At 37.5% G+C, this 25316-nt stretch overlaps 1 protein-coding gene across 1 annotated transcript in view; it reads left to right on the plus strand.

The window, feature by feature from the left end:
- The window catches only part of ARID2 (AT-rich interaction domain 2), a 106674-nt gene that overhangs the window by 2245 nt on the left and 79113 nt on the right, over positions 1 to 25316 (plus strand). The window contains exons 2-3 of the mRNA XM_080576672.1: positions 22 to 115; positions 1249 to 1346. Coding sequence (XP_080432798.1) covers positions 22 to 115; positions 1249 to 1346 — 192 coding nt within the window. The remainder of the gene's footprint in view (positions 1 to 21; positions 116 to 1248; positions 1347 to 25316) is intronic.

Genomic DNA, 25316 nt, shown 5'->3' on the forward strand with positions numbered 1-25316 from the left:
TGTGTGTATCTCCTTTGGCAGGTCTCCTTTTAAGAAGATCCCTGTGGTGGGTGGGAAGGAGCTGGATCTTCACGCTCTCTACACCAGAGTCACCACTTTAGGCGGATTTGGGAAGGTGAGTGGAAGTTTTAATTTGGCTTTCCCTCCCGCTAACCTCTTCCCAAAAGTCTCCTCTGACCCCCGGGGGCGGCGGGGGGAGCCGGGGTGGCCGGGAACCGTCCTATTTAAAGCCGGTTAGAGAAGGTGGGGGGTGGAAGAAGGAAGCAAGCAGGCAGGCAGGTTGGTGCCTTGGCCTTGTCGGCGGAGCGATGGAGGGGGATCCGGGGGTACGGCGGACCCCCTGGCCGGCCCCCCCCCCGCCCCCGGCCGGGCCCCGGCCCCCTGCCCCCCGTCGCCGGGGGAAGGCGAGGGGGGAGCGGGGCGTTTGGGGCCGTGAGGGGCAGTTTGTTTCGCTTGTGGTCGCAGCTTGTGTGTGCGCCTCTGAGAGGGAGAGACAGAGAGAGGAGAGAGTCTGAGCGCAGTTTTAGTGCAACTCAAAATTAGCGGGCATGTTTAACATCGATAATCGGCACGGAGCATGGGCTAGGGAACGATCCTCGCGGCCGGGGGGGGGCCAGGCGCTGCCCTCCGAGCCCTTCCCGGGGAAAAATAACAAAAGGGGCACCCAAGACGGTGTGTAATCAAATAGCCATCTTTAGGCTTCAAGGCTAGGGACAGAAATGTAGGCCTCAAAAGAAAGGCCTCTCTGTGGCTGGGGAGCTGTCGTGGGGGGACCCATCGGGAGGGCTCCCCCGCTCCCCCGCACCCCGCAGCCCAGGGGGCGCCCCCTCCCAGACTTGCCTGCATTATTTTAAACTTCTTTGGGTTTTTAACGGACCGCGGTAGGATTTAAAAGGGGGCGACAGAGGGACTCCCGATTGGTTATTGTCCAGGCAGTAAAAACAAAAACAAACAAACCCCAAAACAATGCGGGCCCTCCCGGCCGTGCCCCCCGAAATAAAACAAAATACAATAATCGGGGAAAATGTCGGCGAGGAGCGGGATTGTTCCCGAAGGGGAAATATTAGCGGCTGTCAGTAACAAATACAGTCCTAAATCCCATATACATTCCTATTTTTTTTTTCTTCTATATATATTTATCTATTTACTTCGTGGCAGCTCGTGGGTTTTTTTTTTTGCGATGTTCGCTGTCGACGGCAGTGTTTGTGTGTACGTTGTGTATCTCGGCCCGTGTGTTGTTTTTGACAGGTATCTGAGAAGAATCAGTGGGGAGAAATTGTAGAGGAGTTTAACTTTCCCAGAAGTTGTTCTAACGCTGCCTTCGCTTTAAAACAGTATTACTTGCGGTGAGTGCTATCAAGCTGTTGCAGTAGTATTTTTGAGTGTGGGATTATATTTGGTTGTCGGTGTGTGCAATAATAAAAATACCCCTACTCTTAAAAAAAATGCTACAAAATAAACCAGAAAGGACTTCTAATTCCTTATTTGTCTGCTGCAGTGATCACTTAAAGGTAATTATGGTCTGCAGTTATTTTATTTGTATTTTACAGATGCAAGCCTTAAACTTTCAGGGGATCCTAAGTATATAAACAATCCATGTCAGAGCCATTTTAATTGATTATTTTAGAACGGTGGTACTAAAGGACAGTTACTAAGAGATCCTGTTATTGTAGTTACAGAAACTTAGTTAAATTTTTGAACCACTGAAATGTGTTCCTATATGTAAACTTGTTTACTGTTCAGTGGGGTCAGACATTGAAGGAAAATGCATCTGTAGGAAGATATCCAAAGCAGTCTAAATTATACTGTTATCAATTACCAGCAGCATACATTATGTTTTATTTTAGAGTACAAAGATAAATATTTTTTTCCTGTTACTTGAAAAATAGTAGATTTTTGCAGTTTTTAAAAATAAGTTTATATTCCTTGAAGTCATGCAGATTATTTTTTTAAGATGCAGTTTTTTTTTTTTAATGTAGCATGGAGTTTACATTGAATATTTTAAATTACTGTATGTGGTACTGTCCTGTTATTAAATGATTTTTAAAAAGAAATTAATTTTGATTAACTTAGTGGTTATTTTTTTGTGAAAGATTTTACAGTTATTGCATGTATAGCGTTTCTAGATGCTATATAGACATGATTATATTTAATTTAGAATCAAGTTTAATGTACATTGGTTAAGGAATGTAATTTTATGTTTCTGAACTATATAGATGGTATTTTTTCATTGTAGTTAATGCTAAGATAGATGTGCAATGTGTACAAAAGATGTATGGGCTTTTGGACTTCTGTTTTGGTGATCTGAGTACACACAAGCTTTATCTGTCTCTAGTTTGGCCTTCTGAATTAGGAAATGCAGTAATTGTACAGGTGCACTTTCTATTGGTTGTCCTAGATTGACTTCCAGCTTGAAGCTGTAGAGTTCAGAGCACAGTAGAGCAGTTATTGAGTTACAATGATGTCTGGAAAACCTTAGTCAGAGATCTGTAGTTACTGAATTTTTCTTTTTTTGGTGATGACATATGATTGCTTGAAGATCCAGACTAAGGAAAGAAATTGCCATGGTTAATAGCTTTAGCAAAGTTTATGATTGCTGGTAGGCCTAGGAATGAAGTGGGAAGCTCCCTTCAGGATGTCCCTTTCTGTTTATTTTCTCTCTCTAATACATAGTATTCTGGTAGTGTTGCTAAACATTTGTTGGATCATAGAAAATAGTTTTTGCTTTTTGACTTCTTCTGGTGGACCGTGTAGTTTATTACCTGACTAGATTTCACATTTATTTTGCAAAATGATTTTTTTTTTTATTATTTTCTGTATTTTAGAAGTGCTTGAAAGCCTAACTTATTGCACTGTGACGTAAGGTGGTGTGTCAATTGTATTTTGGAAGCATTTATATGCTATGACAGTTAAGGAAATTAATGTTAATTTAGCCTTCTAATGACTATTAATTTTTAATAAGATACTACTTTATAATTAAGAATCAAACATCCAAAAATGTTATTTTTATTTTTACCATGCTGATATTGACGTTATTTTATATACAGTTGCTGAAAATGTGTCTGAATGATTAGATACAAATAATTGAAAGTGGTTTTTTTTGTTATTTATTTGGAATTTAGGAAAAAAAAGTTGATAAACAGTTAAGATGAAGAATCTTTGAAAATGTTTGATTTATCATAATCTCTATCATTTACGTAGGCCATTCTGAAATAAACTGTCAAGGTGGTTGTTTGGGGGGTGGTTTGTTTTTGTTTTTTGAATTACTGCTTTACTCGCTGTTGCTTCTAACATAATCTAAGTTTGAAGTGAAGTGTTTTCCAGCTGAGTTCACCACCCTACCTGTGCAGTAATATGACTATGTATACACATATATCTCCTCTAGTTTCATGGTCGTTTAGCCTTAACGTTGAAGGGTTTGGGGGGAATTTGGTTATAGGGAAAGAAAAGTACTCTCATGCTAAATTTGTAAAAACTGTTTTATGTTATCAGTGTTGAAGAACATAACCTGAGGTTTCTTATAAGGCTAGGCTTTCATGAGCTGCTCAGCAGTTCCCCTTGGAAAAAAATGTTCCTTTTTAGTCTCAAGTATGACTGGAGTCTTGGCCCCACTATTGTAATGACTTTGCAAACAAAGCCAAGCAAATTGAGGCCTGTTAACTTTAATATACATTTTTATCAAATTGTGTGTTGTGCCCTATAAAGTGACGCAGTGATCTGCCTGGCAGATAGGATCCTCATGAATTCAGAGGGATTTGGTGGTGTGTACCTACATGAATACGTTTGCGGATTTGGATCTGTGATAGTCTGTGATGAAAGTTGCTTCTTTCTATGAAACATCTGGCATACCATGTTGGCTGAGATAAGATCTCAAGCTACAGGAACCCCTTGCTCGTTTTGCTGTGTTATCTCTAATAATGCTGTCATTTTGACTTAAAATTACTGTTTAAATAATTCAGAAAGTTGAATTTATTTTGTGTCGCGTTAGTAGTCCTGTTGGCTTAATTATACCAAACGTTTTGCAAAACAATCATCAACTTTTTTTCTAGGCAGTTGTGAGGTGTGTCTTCTGTTTCGTTTAAATAACTTTTTCATTTTGACTTGTGGATTTTTGTTGGATGTCTTTGGGAATGTTAGCTCATTAAAGATGTGAATTGTTTAAACTTACGATGTAATTTTGATAGGTTATGATAGACCATCCCATCTACCCCTTTTCCCTTGCACGGCTCCCTCTTCGCTCTCACTGGAAAAAGTTATTTGTAATAGGGAAAGTCTGAACCATTCAAACTTTGTGCCTGCATTGCTTTGAGCTGTTTGACAGGTGAAGTAATTTATGCACTGTGGTTCTTAGTGAGCAGTCAAAAGCCACAGTGCCGATAACCATTGATAGACTGTACTTGTTAATGTAGTTCTGTAAGGCTCTACAGCATCACAGAGTGTAATTCCCTTGGATGTAGTGCAAATTAGATGTTTCATCTCAATTGAGGTGAATTAGTAAAGCATTTTCTAAATGCATCTCTAAAGATTATTTTATAATGTTAATGAAAATATTTTAATATGGAGTAATAAATGTAAATATTGGTAATGTGGGCACACTTTTACATTTTTGTTAGTTGGTAAACATGCAGTAGGTGAAAATAAAGTTAACATGAAATACAACTTGTTTTTTATGTTAATGATTGATTAGGTTACAGTCCTACAAAGAATTGGGCTGATGTGACCTCGCGTGTTAGTATAAGGTTCTGTTGCTTTTCATGTGAGCGTAAGTGATACATTTATTTCTGTTGTGGGTCTTCATCTATTCTTTGGAAGCGAGACCTTGTGCAAATGAAGTATGAATAGCTGAATTAAAAAACAGTTTGCTTTTAAAAAGTATTTGTCTGCTGTAAGAGAAATTATGGGAAAAGGCTAAGTGCCAGGTAAAGTAAGTTTGGGTCTCAGTTCTGCAAAGCATTTGGTCAAGGTGGCAGAAATGAGTTAATACTAGTTAAACGTGAATAAGAATTTGCTGTTGTAAATAGTGGGGAGGTAAGGGGAAGTCAAGCAGAGAGAAAATAGGTCAGTTTATAAATGGAAAGGGGCATAAAGTTACTGTAAAGACAAGCCATTATGCTGAACTTCCTGAAATTGCATACATGGTAGGATAAAAAAGTGTGAGCAGTTAAAAATCAGGACTGTGTGAAATTGTTATTGACAACAAATAGAAGGGACATTCGAAAGATACAAAGATATTTAAGTAATTTGATATTCAAGATGGCACTAAGAAATTGAATAGTAGTACTGATTTAGTTCTTAAAAAACAAAACAAAAACAAAAAAAGAGTATGACCTGAAAAACTAGATAAATTTATGGGATTCTAATTGCTGGTGCTCGTAAAATAATGGCAGAAATATTAGGAAAACAGCAATAAAAAGTCTGGAATTTTCCAAGCAAAATTACTTTAAAAGAGGCTTTTATTTTTTTCATTATATTTGCTCAGTGTTTAAAATTGGGATCTGATACTGCAACAACATCTGCACGTAGATCAGTGAGTATGGTTGAGTACAGGACTGGTTTGAGGCCCTAGTGGATGAAGAGAAAGTTGTAGCTGTAATAATATTTTACATATTTTCCTAAAATACAAATACACCTCTAAATCTCTCATTAACAAATTATTTATGTATATGGAGTGTCATCTGAGTGAAAAATGGAGTGAACGACCATAAACAAAAATAGAACAAAGTATGGAGAATATGTTCGGTGAGTCACAGCAGTTTTAGGTGCTAAAAGAGTAGCATGAGTGCTCACATATGCATGCAGTGATACAAGTTTAGCCATTTTAGGCATATTTAGTGTCTGTATCAGTGAACTTGATGTGAAAGTGAGCAGTACACTAGTGACATTAGCAGATGATAAAGTGGGAAGAGTTCAGCATAAGTCAGGGCAGAAAAAAAACAAACAGTTATCTAAAGAAATTAGACACGTTGTTGGAAAATACAAATGAGATTTAGTTAGCCAAATGCAAGCTAATACATTTGAGGGACAGTAATCCAAAACAGGTATTCACTGCGTGGGAATAACCTGGAAAGCAGTACTGCTGAAAAAGGGATAGGAGTGATACCACGGGCCTGATAATCCTGTCAGTTGTGTGCACCCAGCTCTCTTTCATATGAAAAGGGGTTGTGCATGCTTCTGACAGGAAGAACAGGCCCCAATTTGCAATATGATACATAGACTTTGTAAAAGAAAACAAAATCAAAACAAACAAACAAAAAACATCACAAAAAAAAAAAGAAAAGAAAAAAAGAATGAGTTTAGGGTGCACCCGCTGAGGCACTGAAAAAGTGGGAGACTGGGTTTTGTATGAGACTGTGTGACTGTATTTTAAGGACTGTTTTACTCCCAGTACCTTTGCAACAGGTGTGGCAACTTGGCAGAAGCTTAGAGAAGAGCAAGAAAATATTTAGAAGGCTGAAAGGACTAACTGATTAAAAAAATAATAATAGTTGAGAAATAAATACGTTTTGCATGGCTAAATGAATATTTTGGGTGAAAAGGGGACATGGTATCTTACCAGGATTTTGAAAGGCCTACATACTTAAAAGAGAGATAATTTTAACAAAGATAAGGAGCTATGTTAATGTGTAAGCTGAGATGAAACTGACGGAGAAAATTCAGAGCAGACAGCAGCACAAAACCCCTCAGATATACCTGTTCAGCTTCTGACTGGTATGACAAGCAGAGCTGGGGGGAAACCCACACCATGCGTCATTCAGAACTAGCCTGGTCAGGGCGCTAATACCTGTGTTGGAGGTAACGAGCCAGGACTGGCAGAGAAGTGGACCCGATGACCCTACAGGTTCTGTCCATCCTTGAAAAACACTACAGTGAAGGCTTTCATCTTACACAGTTATAGACTTTTATTGCAGCTCTGCAGACTTCACCTGAAAAATCTGTCGCACTTAATTTTGTCACAAATCCTGCAGTCGTTGGCAGGACAGAAAACAAATACGTGGATGGCATTTTTGTGATTTGTTCATTAAATTATTCCCCCCCCCCCCGATAAGAATTGTAGTGCATGTTTCAGTCAGGCATCGGAGGCCTTGCCTTTAAGTTTTAAGCGAATATTTCACATAGTTGGAGGGGGAATTTTGTTTTAGTTGTACTGTAATAATGCAATCAACATATTTACCGTCAGGAGTAGTTACTGTTCATGCTCTAAAGCTTTATTTAGGGGAATTAGATATGTTGGTTGTTAAAACCCCAGAAGGTCTCTCCCTAGGAGTTATTTATGTGGACGGATATTTTGTTGGAGTTGCTGCGAATCTGCTCAAAGGAGAGAAGAATTTTTGTAACACAAAATCTGCAACAGGCCTCTTCTCAAGAGGGCAAGCAGCAGGGGAAAGGAAACAAAGTTACCTTAAAATCCCTCTTAGAGTGATGTGGTGATACTAGTCACTATGCAGATGAGTTTGACCTCTATCAAAGTTTGTGAGCTTTTCCTGCAGAGAGTGAACTCTGGCTGAAAAAATGGAGTGAAAAATTAGTGAGATGAATGTTAACGTACTTTCTCTTCCTGAGTATTTTCCTGCAAGCTTTTTGTTAGAAATGGTGACCTAAATCACTGCTGCTGAGGTGAAATATATTGGTTTATTGGGAGAGGGGGGAGTGTTGTTCCTCAGCTTTAATGCAGAATACTGATTGCTTAACTTGAAAGCTTATCTAGACAGATGTCAGAACTAATAACCTACAAAAAGCAAGTTTCTGGAAACACCGTAATAATCTTGGTGACTTCAAGACCTACTGAATCTTCTAATAGCCGGTGGAAAGTTTATATATTAAAACCATTTTCTGATCTTCAGTTGAAACAATATAAAAATTAATTTATGCTTTTAAATTATTAATAGCTGTGGTAATGTCTTAGGTTTGAATAAACGGTAAGCATATTGCAGCAAGATCGAGATGCTCAAGGATGGAAGGATAGCGCTTCTTTCCTTACTAAAGTGGAGTAAGCCTGGGCTAGGAAAAGGAGTTTCAGCCTTCTTCTTTCTTTTACTGCTAATAGGCTTTAATTAACTTCTTTATTTGCAGTTAAACCTTGATAGATAAAGCTTTCATACTCTTTCCCATCCTAGCCCCTTCCCTGCTTTCCCCAGTAGTGAAGTAGAGAGGTATGGTTTGTGCTAGGGGAACACACAGGTTCAGACCACTACTTTAAGAGCACGTGTCAAATGAGAATGAGATCCAAACGTAGTAATACCTTGTTGTTGTTGTTGTTTAATACTAGATGCCAGTTCTGCTAGTCAAATTTCTTCTTCCTGAGCCTTACTCAAGCAGCCCATAAAAGGGGGCTACTGATACTTGCCATCTTTTAGAATTCTTCTCCAATCGCCAGCTGAGGAGGCGCTGCTGGAAAAATAAAGCAGGCTGGGGTTGTGTTCTGTGAACTGGAAGAGTGAAAACTGAGTTTGCAACAGATTATGAGAAGGGATTTTTGTGGTTTGTTTTAAAATGCTTGTTTAGAGTGTCAAAGTGGTGCCTTTCAGCTTAACTGGGACTACTTGGAGTAACTCTAGTACTGGTCCACATTGTTACAAGATACATAGTCCGTAAAGGGAATTGGGTGTAGGCCAGAGATCCCATCACTCGATCTTCTTTCTGCTTATCAGTCCGATACATATTTATTCTGTGGCCTTAGTTAAATCATTTGCCATCTTTTTATTCATATTTATAAAGTGAGTATATTGATGTTTGTTTACCTATCTCACAGAGAAGTGTGAGACTGTAAGCTCTTTAATGCAGGGATTGCGTCTCTTCATGCTTCTATGTCATATCTTAAATATTTGAAAATGAATATAAATTAGGAATATATGAGGAAAATAAAACTATTCATAAGCTTGTTTGCCCTCTGCAGTACTAAGAAGCAGAAAATATAGCATAGATGAGAGGAAGAACAATCTTTATTCCTTAGGGAATAGATAAACTTGGGATACCTAAGCAGAGAAATATTGGAATGGTAGAAAGAAAGAAGCTTATCTTAAGGAAGGATAATAAAACAGCAAGATGGTACCCAGAATAGTGAGCTTAGGCTTTGCCTGAGGTACTAGATTAGTGAGCTAGGTATCAGATCTAAAATACAGTCTCCTTGGAGCAATGAGTTCAAGTCTAAGCAGACCTGAATTAGGTTTTCGGCAACAAGGTAGCGACACCGAGTTCTCTACTTTTTGTTTTCTATCTTTAAACTGAGTGTGCGAACATTTCTTTTAACTCTAGATAAATTGTAGCAAGCCAGCTATGCTGCAAGAAGGATTGCTTACTGTCATAACAGAGTGGAGTTCTGCTGAATGACGCAGTAGAGCATGTTTCTCTGCAACAGTGAACTGTGTTCGTATTATTTTCCTATTTTATTGGTGTGGGAGGAGCAACGGCTCTGATTAGTATTCCTTCAGAATAATTTACAGGGTTAGTTGTCAGTTCATAGCTTCCTCAACTGCAGAAAAATCCTGTGTAGTAACACGGTCACTGTGATTCAGAGAGACCTTTCCTATCACAGTGTTTGTTAAAGAGTTTTCCTATGTTTGCTCGCTGAAGTTTAGGTGGGTCAAACTTATGGCTACCTGTGTTTCTCGACTGTTACGTACCGTGACGTCTGCCAGTTGGCCTCTGCCTCCCGGTCCAAAGGTTGCTGTGCTTCCATGATAATCCATGTGTAGAGATTCTCAGCTCTGTAAATCACTAAATCATATGACTAGCTTTAAGTAGCTCTGTTAAAGTTCTTCTGAGAAGTGTTTTGTAGTAGTGTTACAATATTGTGTGTTATTGGGACATAATGTGTCGGGGTAGCTGTTCTTCAGGGATACATCCCAGGGACTTAATTTAGTAAAATGATAATAGTTTAACTGGGGGGTAAATATGGCATGATCTTAGCATGCTAACAATAATTACAGTGTAGGATAGGTGTAGTACAACTGTGTGATATATATATATATATACACACATATATTTTAAACGTGTTTGTATTAAAAGAAAACTTGTGGAAGTAAACTTAGAAGCATTGCTTCCCCTACACAATTATTTTTCTCAGGAGTCTCTGGGTGTTGGTGACCCTGAGTAAATGCTGTAGAACCCAGCCAGGTAAACAGTTCCAGGCTACAGAGTTCACATATATCCTCTGTAATTTGGGGGAAGATAGTAGAGCTTTGAAACACTGGAGATTGCAGAACAGTTTCTCAAATACTTTTCTCTTCCTGATACCATCAATGGAAACCTGGGAAAATTTACATTTGAAACGAACAGTCATTGTTCATATAATGCTACAGTTGCACAGTAAATACCTGAAAAGATCAGGATTGACCTCATTTAAGTATGAATATGCAACCATATCTTTTGTCTCTAGAGTATATCCTTTATAATAGAGCCTTACACTCTCTGTAGTAAATGGTAATAAATCCTACGTCAGTATTAATCTGTTGTGTCACTGGGAGATTTACTTATTTTTTTCATATACATACATACAATTCGGACTCATTGCTTAGATGTTAATTGATTTTACACAATAGTAGTTATTTCTGAGGAGTTTTTGGGTGTGCTTTCTGGGCAACCGTTCCCCACTGTCTCAGCTTCCACAGTATTACCCACATGGGCCAATTCAGAAATTATTTTGCTTTGCTTGTGGTCTGAGGGGGAATCACCTGTGATGCTGTTTACTCTGGCTGCTAGTCTCTCCTTCCCTGCTAATCACCGTCTTCTCAATCTTTCACTGCAAGCTGGAATTCATCTTCTGGTGCTTGACCCCTTGGTGTCTGTACCCATTGACTGCACATGGAATATTTACTGTAATCAAATGAGTTCCTAATTGTAAAGAAAACTGAAGGAAAGAAAAGGTGTATGCAGGTAAAAGGGCAAGAGGACAAAGCACTAAATGTCAGGTGCCTAGCAACCGTAAAATACTGAATTTTACAGCAAAACGATAATAGATTCCATGGTACTTGGAAAAAAAATTCTGCAGCTGTGGACATGCAGAATTCACAGGATCTAGACCAATATCTGAAAGGTATTTCACACATCTCAAAAATGTGCTTTCAGGTACTCTGCAGACCCAGTCAGGCATTGCAGCATTGGTGTGCATTTTGTTTGTTCTTCCAAGGTCATTTTTGTAATCGTCAGGTATAGAAATACAATTTTTATCTTAGTAAAAGTTTTGTTTCTGAACAGAATTATGTGCAAAGGCTGACCACTGTAGTAAATTATTACTGTGTTTAATTAGATATAAAGAATATACAGGGCCCTAACTACCACACAGGTTGGGATACCTTTAGTGTTTTTCTTCAAATGCTTCAAAGTACTTTTTCCTTCAAACTTAGCTAAACTGGTTATCCTGTTGAACACCATGTGATTCTCTGAGTATAACATGAAGTAATTTGTTAGAAAGTTATGTTAATCAATGCATATAGAACTGGAGTGAAAGTGTAAAAGATTAGAAAATCAAAGTACAATACTCAGTGACAAGGACCATCGCATTCAGTAATGTTTCATTAGTATGTCTTATAGACAACATGCTGTTATGACTGAAATAAAATTTAATTTCTAAAAATGTGGTTTTTGTCATAGATACATACAAGATTTTATTCTTTTCTAAGATTTTTACATAACATGTACACAAATCCTATTTTTCTGTAGTAGCTTGCATTCTCCTAGTAAGTTTAATGGTATTTTAAACAAAGTTAGCCCGGCTGTTGAAGAAAGTGCTTCTGAAGTAAGATCAAAGAGAAAGGTGACTTTAAAATAGTCTACTGTTCTGCACGTAACCGTACACAAACACCTAGCCTCCCCAAATGCACTGCTGTATTTCTGTATGGATATCTCTGTGTGATGCAGTTTAAGGTGGTGATTCTCTGTATATTTATGTGCCCAGTAGGAAACCAAAATATTCTGTTAGCTTTATGGTGATTTGGGGCTTATATAGGTCTGCCATAAGAGCTGCGCTGGGGACCTTTGCCCACGTGGAATTCTCTTTAGACCTGCTTAGGGAGAATCTCATCCCTGTTCAGAGCTGGGCTGGTACCGGTGCATTCTGTGTCAGTCCTGCACCTGTGCTTTTAAAGGTATCTGTGTAAGATCTGGACCATGTATATTAGCACGAAGCGTGCGTGTTTTAGCAAGGAAAGAGCCTGAAAAAGAGAAGTCAATAAAGATACTCAAAACCTACGATACCGCAGGGTGTTCGTTTCTTTAGTTGTCCTCAGGAGGCCTTTGCATACAAGCAGAAGTTGCAAACTCAAGGTGTGTGTATGTACACGTATATTTTTTTCAGAGTTTATGAAAACAAAAGGATTTGTTTTTTATATGATTAAATGAATTTAAGCATTTTGGGGTTTTGGCCTGCTTGGTGATCTAGCCAAGTCTGGAAAACAAACAGCTGTTGATACCTGTTGACACCTGGTAGGGATCCAGCTGATGGAAAGAAATAGAACAAATGCTTTTAGCTTTTAAAATCAACTTAAAACTCATTTTATATATTCAGTATGGAGATGTATATCCAAACTTTGATTCAATTATTTGTGCAGAAGTACCTGTTACCATTATTTATTGTTTCGAGAAAAGTATCAAAGAATTTACTCATATTTTATTATAATTTTACTGGTATAGTGTGATGCGTAGTATTGCTGACTTACAGCACTGGCAACGTCAGAATAAATATGATTAAAACCTTCTTTACATTGTGGAAATAATGATGGGAAGTTATAGTGAAGTAGGTACAACATAAATATGATTGTTGACATGCCATATAACATACAGCACCGGCACAAACGTGCAGGATTGTTGATCAGATTGCCTTACCAGATGAAATTTTAAAGCGTGCGTTGGACAGAATTCAGCTGGAGAAGGCCACCAGGTAGAAGGGACTTTCAGGACCATACATTTTCTGTCAAAGCTTTTTTTGCTCAGGCCCCTTGCTATGGTTTGTAGATTGAAAGATTTTGGATATTTCTTGGCTGGCAGCTGCCCGTTGGGAAGATGCGCGTCTCCTAAACAGGCAAACAGTCAGCCCCGCTGCGCAGTGTCAGGGCACTAAGGTGCACGGGGTGAGAAGGCAGGAACATGGGAATGTTGGTGGTGAGAGCACAGTTTGGAAAGGTCCGGGGGACAGACAGATTGCAGGAGGAAGAGGAGGAGTTATGTAATCAAAGGCTGATAAGTTACAGTCTTTAATGGCCAACCCCCTCGTTTAAGTTGGTCACTGGGTGTTAATTGGCTTGTGGTCCAGAGCTGGGTCACTATTTAGTGAAGGATGTCATTATCTGTAAAGCGCTGAGTGGTCTCTGGACTTGAGTTGCACCATCTGCTTTCTGCAGTGAGGTTCTGATGTACCGGTGTAAACCTCCTGGTGGTACTTCTGCATCTTCGCTTGCAGGGCCAGTGCTACGGGAACGTAATTTCTGTTCTGCTGGTTTATATTTTTCATTAACACAGAATTTACCATTTTCATTTTGGTTTTAAAAATCTGTCGTCATCATAGTTACTGCTACTTTTATCCTTGCATTAAAATATCATAAGGGCATAAAATTGCATATAATCAAATAAAGGATTTTATCTCTTCCTAAAAAGAGCTTTCAGGGAGAAAGGTCTTATCTTGGAAAATATTTCTTCATGGGCATCGCTATGCTGAAGAAAGCTAGAAGGATACAGTGGTGGAACTGTAAGGGGTTTTTCAAAAGCTGTTGTCACTTTCAGAAAACTAATAATATTTATGAGTACTTTGTTTTGTGTGTTAATTACATAAAAATGCATGAATTATATATGTGGCATATAAAACACCAGATGTCTGCTTAAGTTTGGGATAGGTTGCACTTGCACTATGTCTGCCCCACCTCTAATACTACATTATTTGTTAAGAACCAATTTTCGACAAGAGGGGAAAAAAGTTAAATGAGCAAACATTCACAAATTCTAAGATAAGTTTTTATATCTATGAACATGAAGATTTAGAGACAAAGTTTGGATCTCAGGGGTGGAAGTAAGTGCAAAGTACTTTGACAGTTCATGATCAAATGTTATGAAACTATTGCTTGTCCTGGGCCTTAGGCGTGTATGATTTAGGAAGAGAACTGTTAAGCTCAGCTTGTTTTAAGCAAAGTGTGTAAAATGGCTGCTGTTTAAAACCATTCCAAGTAGTGGAATGCAAGTTGTTCTGGTCCAAACAGCGGGCAGAGGGCAGGTGAACCAGTCAAAGATGTGGGCAAACTGTTTTTCATGCAACTCCAATTTCTGCTGTAGTATACAGATATTATTATACGCAGTTTTTGTTTCTGTGATTGGAATTATTGTCACTATTATTATTATTTGCTAAAAGATAATGTAAGTTTGTGTTTGGCAGTAGTGCTTATTGACGCTTTCTTTTGAGCTCTGTCACACTGATGTCTCCAGAGAATAAAAGTGACACATTATTTAAAAGGGGTGCGTATCTCCTTTCTCTGCCTCCTGCTCAACCTCACTGCATGGAGGAGGGTGGAAAAGGAGCATAGGTCCTCATTGTTTCTTGCGAATGTACATTAGAAATTATTGCTGTTATCTTACAGAGCAGCTTGTGCTATCCTTTTTCAAGCAGACAGTACTGATGTCTCGTGAGTGACTGCTGTGCTTCTGGCATTGCCCCCCAGTAGTGATACAAGCTCTGCTTTTTGGGTTTTGCTGGTGGTGAGGGGTTGTGCTGGTTTTTGTTGCTGTTTTGTTTTTTAATTGTAGAGATCTGCTTTCATGGAGACCCACATCAGGGTTCTGCTGAGTGCAACATTAGCTGCAGAGAGGCATGCCAACAGATCCGTGCTCAGAAATGTCTAGTTCTGTTGGTAGTTAGTTAACTTGTTTATTTTTAATAGATGGGATTAGTAAGTTATTCCTATTGCACTATAGTTGATTTTCTGAAGAGAGAGTTGTTCTGTTTGTTTTCCTTCTGAATTTGTGGAGGTTGTCACACATACCCAGGGAATTCTCATTATAGACAAAGAAGGAAGAAAACTCAGAAATTACAGAGAGAAAGACTGCGCATTTAGGCAAGTATTCATTCTCAATATCTTCCTCCCTGTTTTCAGTAAATTTAACTACTGTAGATCAAGTCTTGTCACTTAAGTAATTCTCAGGGCTTAACAGTTGTCTTGTGTTTTTGGAAGTTATTTACAGATGGAGATAAATATTTTTTTTTTTTAATTTGGCTAGTACATAAAATGGAGCAGCAGTTTAATGAGAATGATCAAATTAGTAAAAACTTCAGAAGGTCTCACAGTAGTGTGTACGTGGCTACCAAATGAGGAAGAGAACCTTAGTGAGTTTCAAAAAGAAGGTATGCGATGATGTCAAAGGTTGTTATTTTTGTGGTAATTTCAAGAAAGCTGAGTAGGGACATATTGCCAAGAGTGGTCAGAGGAAACGGGAGCTTTCCTAGTCAGGGGTCATCGTGCAGAATGTTTGTGTGTGCATAAGTTTTATATGCAAAAGGCCTAGGAGAGTATAGTATGCGTCGATGATGTAGGAGGCAGTGACAGGCAGATTAATGCCATATGGAAAGTAAAATGGCAAAGAGTTCATCAAAGAACAGTGCCATAGGTTAAAAGTGTTGAGATGGGTAGATTTGTGGAGCAGTGTGCAGAAGAGACTGAATTATGTTTGAAAACGTTTCCCTTGACCAAGAGAAATTCTTGTGTAACCAAGACACTTAATCAAACACAATTATGACTGTACCAGGAGGATATTTGATGAAAAGAGTACAAACAGCATGGTGTTAACATGAGAGATGTATGGCTGCTTATGAGCAACATAACATTGACAGTTAAGGTTGAAAATGGTGTATAAGAAAGCAAGCGTAAAGTGCTACATAGTTAAGAATTTCTGTGACATACCATCAATAAGGGAACAAGAAAATCCTTAGTACAAATTTGGACTTTTTGTCAGAGGGTGAATAGAGAGGCATTTGAAAACAAATACTGTTAAATTAGATTCTGCCAAGGCTCAGATCCTTGATAAGTTGGTATCTCTCGCAGTGAGAACTGAAATGCCTAAAAAGATGATGATAAATTCCAGGAGTCATCTAGTAAGCTATTTGTGGTATTATTTATGTAATGTTTTGTATCTATTTCCTCATAAACAAGTTGGGTTTATACCATTTAAAGGACTTTAAAAAGTCTGTCAAAGAATGTACCCATTACAGTTTCTGTTTTTTTTTTTCTTTTTACTTTAAGTGTAACATACTGCTGTTACATACCTCGCTTAAATTTTTAGTGCTAATCAGTTCAGAGATCACTACTGTGGTGCCTGGTGATAATTCAGCTCCTGGTACACAAGGCAAGAACATTTGCCCTTAGAGGGAGGAAATCCCATGGAAGTGCATTTCTGCAAATCATGTCAATGAGCAGCAGTACTTACTCGCTGGATGTGACAGACGTTGTTGCTTCACCTTCTATCCTTTAGCATCTCAGTCGCCATGCATCTGTCTCTGCAGCCATATTCCCATGGATATTAACTGAGGAGTCAAAGACCATACAGTCTCCCAACATAAACAAACAAAAGAGAGAGAAATAAATGTGTGAAAGGAAATAATCTGTAGGACTGATTTTCCCCTCTCGACCTTTCTCTGCAAACATAGATACATAAGGGTTTTAGACATCTTTTTGAACAAGTAGTTGATCTGCCACCACTTCTTCATGTACTGTGTTCATGCTTCAGTATTCTAAAACCAGTTTTCAGCTGTCAGCTGCCTCATGGGATATTCTCTGTAGCACCCTACTTTTCATAGTAATAATCAAGGTTGAAATGCAGTTTATATGTGGAGTCTCATTATTTTGCATTTCCAGTTGTGTGTACCTCTAACTGCAATAGGGAGGTTATGGACGGAGAAACATAGTCGTGAGTCTGAAGATGATACAGTTATCTAACAAGAAGTTTGAGAACTGCTACCACAAGTGTTTCTCACTTTCATGGTTAAATAGATGTATCTTTATCTTAGAAAAAAAATTACATATTCATATTCAGTAAAGCAATGTAGTATGTGAAATTAAACTTCCCCTATGGCTGGTAAGAACTTTTATAAGAACACCTAACAAAAGATGTTTGGTTGGAAGGATGCTTATTTTCCTTGTACTATAGTTCTCACCCTGAAGGTCTCAGGCTTGTTTTCAATTTAACAAAATGTTATTTACCACAACTATTTGTTGACTTGAAAATGGATTGTTGAAGTTGTATTTTGCAATTGTACAGCTAGTGTAATATTTCATACCTAAGCAATTTGATTTAATTAAAAAAAAAAAAAAAGGATTTTTTTCAAGTTCCTTACAGCAAAGGAAAGGATGGCAGTGGAAGACTACTTTAGCAGTGTAAGAACTTCGTTGTGGGTGAGCTGCTTTGGCATTCCAGGTGTCTGAGTCTGTGAGCCTCTCTCTGAAAAGGATGGATCCAGCCAACTTTTCTCACGAAGGAGCAGTTTCTCACCTTGGAATAGGAAGTTTCAGTATCTCCTGTGTTATTATGTTAAAGTATTTTAGAAGTTTCAGTTGTAATTAGGAACTTCCTTTCTTCATGGTACTAGTTGTATTTTTGTGTAGATAAATTAAAATCTAAATGCCAGTGTCCTGATTAATTAGGGATTCAGTTACCACCATATTTTAGCAGGCCGTTTTACAAGAACCTTTCTTAAGTTTGTCTTTCTCGATCTGTTGCTGCTGCATTTTTATATAAGGCCAATCCAATTATGCATTTTTTTTAACCTGTTTGTAAATTTCTTCCGGTAGCGCTAGACTCCATCTATTTCAGTGCTGGAGTAAGCAGTATGTTTGTACATACAAAAGGACAGGCAAATCTACTATTCTTTTACCATGCTAAAAATGACTGATTTACTACTACATAAAGAACAATTAATTTTAGGCTTTACCGTACATAGTAATCTCAAAAATGAGATTAGAGGTGAAGTAACTTTGATCAGTAGTTAGTGGCTAGCTGTTGGCCTGATTTTAATATTGCAAATTGCTCATGAACATAAGGAATAAGCAGCCGTCTTGCAGATGTGATGTAGAGGCAACCTATTTTTTTTCATCAGGAACTATGAAGACAGTAGAGTGTCAAGTTTATAGCTGGTATAAAGCTGACGATGTCTGTGTATCACTTCTATAGAAGAGTAGGGAATTATTATTTTTAAAATTAATATTTATAGTAATTAAACTCGTAATGTAATAGTGTCACTTACAGACTGGTAGTCTGTGTATTCCCCTCTCAAGTGGGGTGAATAGTGCCACTTCCTGCAGCTTTTTAAATTATGGGTGTTCTCTGAGTACGACAGTGGGTGATGTCAGGGTTCCCTGGTTTTGGAGGAAGTGTTCAGCATGTTACAGAATCAGAAGTTTTATGTAAGGAGTGTGGTCTAGTAAATCTTCGTAACACTCATTCAGTTAATCCAAAATGAGTTTATGGTGCCATTGTACATTTGAGATTTTACCATACATGCCACGCATAGTGTATAGAACAGATTTAATTCTGGTAAAGAAATAGTTCTGAATATTCATTTACTATAAAACATTTAATATATAATAGCATTTATTAGCATGTAATAAGATTTATAAACATGTAATTTTTTAGATCAAATAGTATTTGTAGAAAGTAAAATTATTTTAAAGATATACATTGAGTTGCAATAATAAACATTTCTGAAGTGAGTCATATATTTAAACTTAACATTACTTGCAGTTATGGCTAGCGTAATAGAATTTTACAGTAATACAATTTTGGTAAGAGCAGTTCTTACTTCTCATTGGCTCTTAAAGAAAACCCTTAAACTCTGGAACAATTTGAAACAATTCATTTATATAGTTAAAATAATCTGTTTTAACCAAGAATAATTTCCCTTTTTTCCGGAAATCTTAGAAGCACGTATTTTCGGGACAATCTGTATAATTACTCAAAATTAAAAGGATAAGGATTCTTGTTCTGGGTTTTTGCTGTGATTGTCTATGTTTGTGGACAGAAGTAACTTGTCTCATGTACCTTTGTAGCAAAACTGCTAGCCATACCATATTTACCTCTTCCTTTATGGTAAGTTCAGACTTTTTCTGATTTCTCAGAACTCCTTTGGTTGTAGCAGACTACTGCAATTCAGCAAACTCGAGGCCTATAGTTAGAGAAGTGCCTTCCACTTGTCCCATCGTTACATTCTGGTGTGTCTGCATTTTAGGTAGTTAAAATTGTCTAAAATCCCATCTCCCTTCTTCATGTGTATTCTTCAGGTATCTTGTATTCTTGACAGCGTATCAAAATGATAACTAAACATGAACGGCACTGACGCCACTGTCAGAAGAGCAAGGAGTACCATACTCTGTAGCTGGGGAGGTACTGAAATTCTTATGGGGACTCAGTAGTAGTGATGGTGGGGAAAGACCAGTCTGGTTTTCCTGAAGACCTTCCTGTTCTGAAATCTTTGCAGTTGTTCCAGTTTCTGTTTTCGCATTTTAAATACAGGACACTGGGCAAATATAGCAGAAGTTTCTCATCTCTTGATGTGGGAGGAGAAATTGACTTCCATCTTCCTTAACTCATCTCGTGAGCTACTAATAACTCATCATACTTGTCTGGGATGATTGTTTATACTTCTTCAGCTCTAATACTGTCGGTCTGTTGGAGAAACTGGTGATGCATTGCTTTATAATGTTATTGTTTCTTTTTTAGGAAATGAGATTTAATCGGATTTTGTTTTAAAACAACCAACCAAACAAAAATCCTACAGATTTTAGGAAACATAGCTATATTTACCTGATTTCGCACTTCGTTATTTTCTTACAGTGACTCAAGATTTTCCCTACAGTTCATAGACATACTCTGAACTGATGAAAATTCAGAAATAGGGGCTTCTTCTCATGTCTTGGGAACTTTTACAAGCTGTTGAGAACAGTTGGTTTTGCGGGATAGTTTTAAATAGCTTTAATATGAATATTTTTTGCCATTGGTTTTTCCCCAAGACATGAAAACATAAAATGAGAAAATATGGAAGATAAAAATAAGGAAGAAGTTTATCTACCTGTTTATATGCTGTTCAGTGGTATTTTTTTTGAGAACTGTATTTATGTGCACTGATAAAAGATGAAGTTTTGTATAAAGACAGTACAAAAGATAAGTATTCTTTTTTCTTTACTGTCTTATTAAAAAACATTACAGTCACATGCTGACACTTGGGCTTTTCACAGAAGCATCTTTATAAGTACTGTGAAATGGAAGAACGTATAATGCTTTCTGGAGAAGTTTGGAAAACAGAAAAGTGGGGAGAATGTATTTTCTGCATTTCTTAAGTGTGTTTTATAATAAGGAGTATTTGCAGGGAAATAAAATCCTTGTTAGGATTAGTCTGTTGCTTTTTTCTTATCTAATGCTGCAATCCCTGGTGATGGTATCACAAATGGCTCCTGTGCAGAGTATTATGATACAGTGATTTGGGATTATTTCATAGGAGAATAGGAAAGATGGGAGTATGAAATATATTTTTACAATACATTGGTATTGCGAGTTGATAAGTTGTGGTTGGAAAGCAATGGCGACTTGGACCCAGCTATCGTGATTGAATAAATTAGTCTCAGGAATTAGACTATTAGTTGTTACTTTTTCTTAATGCAGTTCATTGAAAAAATGTTAACAGTCAGACTGCTAAAATGAAGTGCAACAGCATCTACTGTGTCAGTGAAGTAGCTTCTTATCTTTGGCACTTTCAAATTGTGAGGGTTTTCATGCTCCGGGAAATGTTACATAGTATGTGTTCGTAAATAATTTTTTCATACTTTCTGTACTTAACTGAGACAATAGGAATTACCTGATTTAAAGCTCCATGATAAAATTTGCATGCAAATAGTGATCATTCAGAATGCAGCAAATTAGGTAGGTAAATCGTGATTTGAACTGTTTGTTTTTTCCATGCTAATGGAAAATCCTGAGGCAATACTGGGAATTGATGAAAGAGGACACAAATGCAGCTCATTGTTTGTGGACGAGGATACGGAAATCTGTTCCTGTGTGTTGTGGGAGGAAATGGTCCATCGCATTTGCCTATAATGGAGCGGCACAGGATCTCTGCCCAGTTGTATTGGTATTAGTGTCAGATGATAGATAGGGTGACAAATGCTCCTTGTATGTCACTTCTACACTTCTCGGGTAGTGAGGCCACACCTGTAGGACAGAGCATCCTTTAAACTTGAAACACCTGTAGAACTAGTTGTACAATTATATTCAGTTTCCAGCACTGAAAGAAGTGTGGTTTTTCAATGACTTCCATTTCTCATTAGGCTCTGATGTGGTTTTTAACACTGCAGGTGAGGGGAAAAGAAGGAAGTTCTGCAGTTGTTATTTTTTTAATGATGCTTTATAGTTGCCTATGTGAGATATAGTTAAAAGATTAAATCAAAGATAAATATTGCAGATCTCATTAAATGGGGACATTATTAAAAGGGAAAAGCTAAGCTGTAGAAGATTGAAACTTTAATCTAGTGAAAGTTACAGCACTGCTACAGTATCTGTAACTCAGTCTCTTTCAGTGAACTTTATATTATGGTAGATAGCAGTTTTAATGAAAGTCATGGCTAGTTACGGTTATGGTTAAGAAGTGAATTTTTTATTGTCTATCCACTTCTTTATTCTGATTCATTAAATGCCTATCTCAATTTAAAATATTTAATGTGCAAAACCAGTTATTGAAGTGCCAATTGCAGAAAATGGAACATTGTATTAGGAAATAAATGAATGTATGTAATTTTTATCACAGCCATAGTTATCATGTTTACCAATGATCTCTCTATATATTCAAGAAAAAAAACGTGCATCTGAAAAGTTAAGAACATTTTTCCTTTTAAGTTTCAGGAAAAAAAAAATCTCAATAATGTTGTATGTATAAACATTAACGGTTTCCTTTTTTCTCCAAAGTGGAAGTCAAATGCAAAAAGAAACTTAGAAGCATATGGCCAGTAAAGCGTTCAGACCATGAAAATAACACTTTGGGGTTTATCCTCTAGATACCTTGTCTGTTCCCAAATTGGACAGACAAGGGGTGTACCAGTTCAAGTTGTGGGCAGGTGACCTGTTCTACCATTTAGATCCTCTAAGGAATACTGCTCCCAAGCTAAGTGCCATTTTTAATTCTGGAGGCTCTCATTAGGTTTCAAGCAATAGTGTTATGTTTGTGTCTATTATGTGAGGTTAGTTTATCTCATTTAATTTTACGTTTTCTTAGAGCTAAAATAATAGCTTCATATTGATGTTTTATTTGTACTTTCAATATCAACTAAACTAGCAACTGATCGGATACACAGATAACTCGGGCTAGTGTAGTTTTCAACAAGTTAAAGTCATTAGTTCCATCTGCCTTCATATGTATAATGGGACACGTATTGGAATGGGACACATACTAGTCTGTCTTTATCTTTTGTCATGTAGAATTATAATGGCAATTGTTGGCAATTTTGAGTAGTACTACAGGTTTTTGCTTTAGCTTTTCAGCAATGCTGGTTTAAATACATCCTGGCACCTCCTTCCGTGAATGTTGTGGCCTTTAAAGCTGTTCAGCCCTTTGCGTGAAGTCTTTTGACATTCCTGGGTTGAAGCTGGTAAATGATGGGTGTCCTGGCACTGAAGTAGTGTCCAGTAACAAAAACTCCTGCATTTGTCACATATTTGTGGATTAGTGTTTACAGATCTTTTTTTTTTGGATACTTCAGCTTGCATAAGTGGTTGGATAAATGGCTTTGGAAGGATACTACCCAACAGATAAATGCCTTAAAATAAGTGATGGTCAGTTGTGTGAAAAAATGAATGGCCGGACCTTGCCCTGTGACATTGTATGCTCTTTACAACCATTGAAGTGTTTGCAGAACTTGATTAACTTCAGTAATTATTCTCTCTTTAATCAGATAGGTTTTTTGGCATGATATTTCACCCTGTGCATGAACTGTGTATCCAAATGGGTAATCTCAAAGCATTTTTGACAGGGAACAACCTGCCTACTGACTTAGGCAAGGCATTGATTTAGGAGTAAGTCACAATCTTTCATTTACCTTTCTTTTTTGAAACATCTTAAAAAATGATTGAAAAGTATTACAAATGAATTCATTATTAATTATGGTGGTTCGATAATAGACTGTATGTGCTGTAAGGGTGCTCACCGCCTTAATCTTTAAACATTTATAATAACCATTGTTTATTTCTTTTACTAATCCCCGCTGCAACTCCCATGTCCTTTGGGCTCAAGAGACGAGGTGTTACCAGATCTGTTGTAGCAGAGTGCTCCAGGGCTCTGCGACCTGTGTTTTGTCATGGCTTTCAGCATTTGTTAGTCTGTTTACAGGGGAAGACAGTTAAGTTGCTTCACCAAAAAATTATAGTAATATAGAGGGGATCAGTTATATTATAGTTATTTATAGGACATGCAAAACTATGTAGGCAGTTTCAGGTACATGTCAGTAATTGACAACATTGGTAAAAGTATCTGGAAACAAATCAGGATCAGAGCTTCCATTATTTGACCAGACATTTATTTCAAGACGATTAGAAGAGGGGGAAAAAAAAAAATCTGCAGGAATGGGCTTAAAATCACTATTATGTGCATTTTTCTAATTCACTATAGAAAATAAAACAATGAATAACTAAGATTTTCTTAGATCTGTGGTGCCTTTTCATATTTTCATTAGTTATTTTTAATTTTGTATGCTTATTTTAGCCTGGGAAATGTGTTCAGACATCAAAATACTTTATTGTTTTGGGTGAGTAGTGAAGAATACTTTGCTGCTATTGGCTGTCCTTTTTCTTTTTTCTTCTTTGCTGGACATAAAGTTGAAGGTCTTATATACATGGCTATGGTTTTTTTTTTTTTTTTTTGAACTAGAGTCAATACCAGTTAAAATTAATTCAGAATTTCAGATGAGTTGGACCAGGCTTTATGAAAAAATAAGGATTTGAAATCTGATACATTGGCAAAATCCTACCTTTGGCTCTGAGGGTGTAATTTAGTAAAGGTGTTTTTATATTTTCACATAACTAGCTCCCTGGCAAAGTCATTTGTCTTCCTGAGCAGGTACTTAGATATTCTGTGGTTTATCTGATGGTTGGTGCATAGTATACTTTTTGAAAATAGAAGTTTTCAAACAGTGAGCTGCTTGTTGGTTGTAAAGGTGATGCTACAAGACTTTTTTTTTACCTCTGTGTTCGCACAGTGTATCCTTCACCCCTCCTTCTTGCTTTTACTTTAAGCAGGCAGCAGCTGCAAGTGATTGGAGAGGGCCAGATGGCTCCTGTCAGGTCTCGGAAGCAGGCAGGTAGTGGAAGTCAGGATCTTCCTTTTCATCCCGAGGTAGCTGCAGAGGTGACTGAGACATCCCTCTGGGTTGTTTGTACGCATACACCTGCACTGCTGCTCGCTAACAGCCTTTTTGTGTAGGATCTGCTGGTTATGACTGTGGAGAATACAGAACTTTTCCTCCTAAAAGTACATAATGGTTGAGATGTACCTTTTATCATTTATTTGTATAGTTGTTCTGAATGAAATCTTGTTCCCATTGAACAGAGTATTGCAAAGTCACGGAATGAACTTGTTTCAAAGGGCTTGAAGTAAATAAGCAAAGACAGATAGAAGGTGAGACATGAAATAAACTGTTAGACGTGGAATCGTCCTGTAGGTCGTTACAGGGCTATCTGTGTAACCCTTGTGTTTCAGGTCTTGTGCATTCTAATCTAGGTTTATCAAATGCTTAATATTTTCTTATCTCACTAGCTGCACTCTGTACTTATGACGAGAAAAAATTGAGTGCAAATTGTACGTGGGAAATTGTTGTTGTTTTCAAGTCTTTACTTTCTCAACCTGTTTGTTTGTTTTTTCTTGCGAAGAATACACTCAGGAAAGCAGGGTCTTTTTGCTTCCAGAAAGACCAGAACTGGGAACTCTGTGTTTGTATTTGAAGAGCCTGGACAGCAAAAAAAAGATTATGAACACCACTTAAAAATATTGTAGTTATGAATTTCCTTGATCTGCCCTTCTCCTTTCTCTCCAGAAGAACCACAAACAAACAAACCTTCTGGAGGGAGGAGGGCCAGGAACAATTTCAGTCCCAGAGCAGGAAGTGATTATTGTTTTAGTTAAGTCATAAACTGGAAGAATGGCTGAAAATGAAAGTATCATTTTGGGTTATAACTGGGCACTCCTGCGAGTGACAACTCCTCTCGTTTTTCTTATGAACTTGAGTTTATTGTATTTCCTCCGTGGTAATTCCACTGATTTCTAGAGCATAACTGAGCAGTTACGCTATTGTGCGCTTCTTAGCACCAGCCTACTT

The sequence above is a fragment of the Anser brachyrhynchus genome (assembly GCF_964034855.1).
Source record: "Anser brachyrhynchus genome assembly, chromosome: 1".
NCBI classification, from domain to species: Eukaryota; Metazoa; Chordata; class Aves; order Anseriformes; family Anatidae; genus Anser; species Anser brachyrhynchus.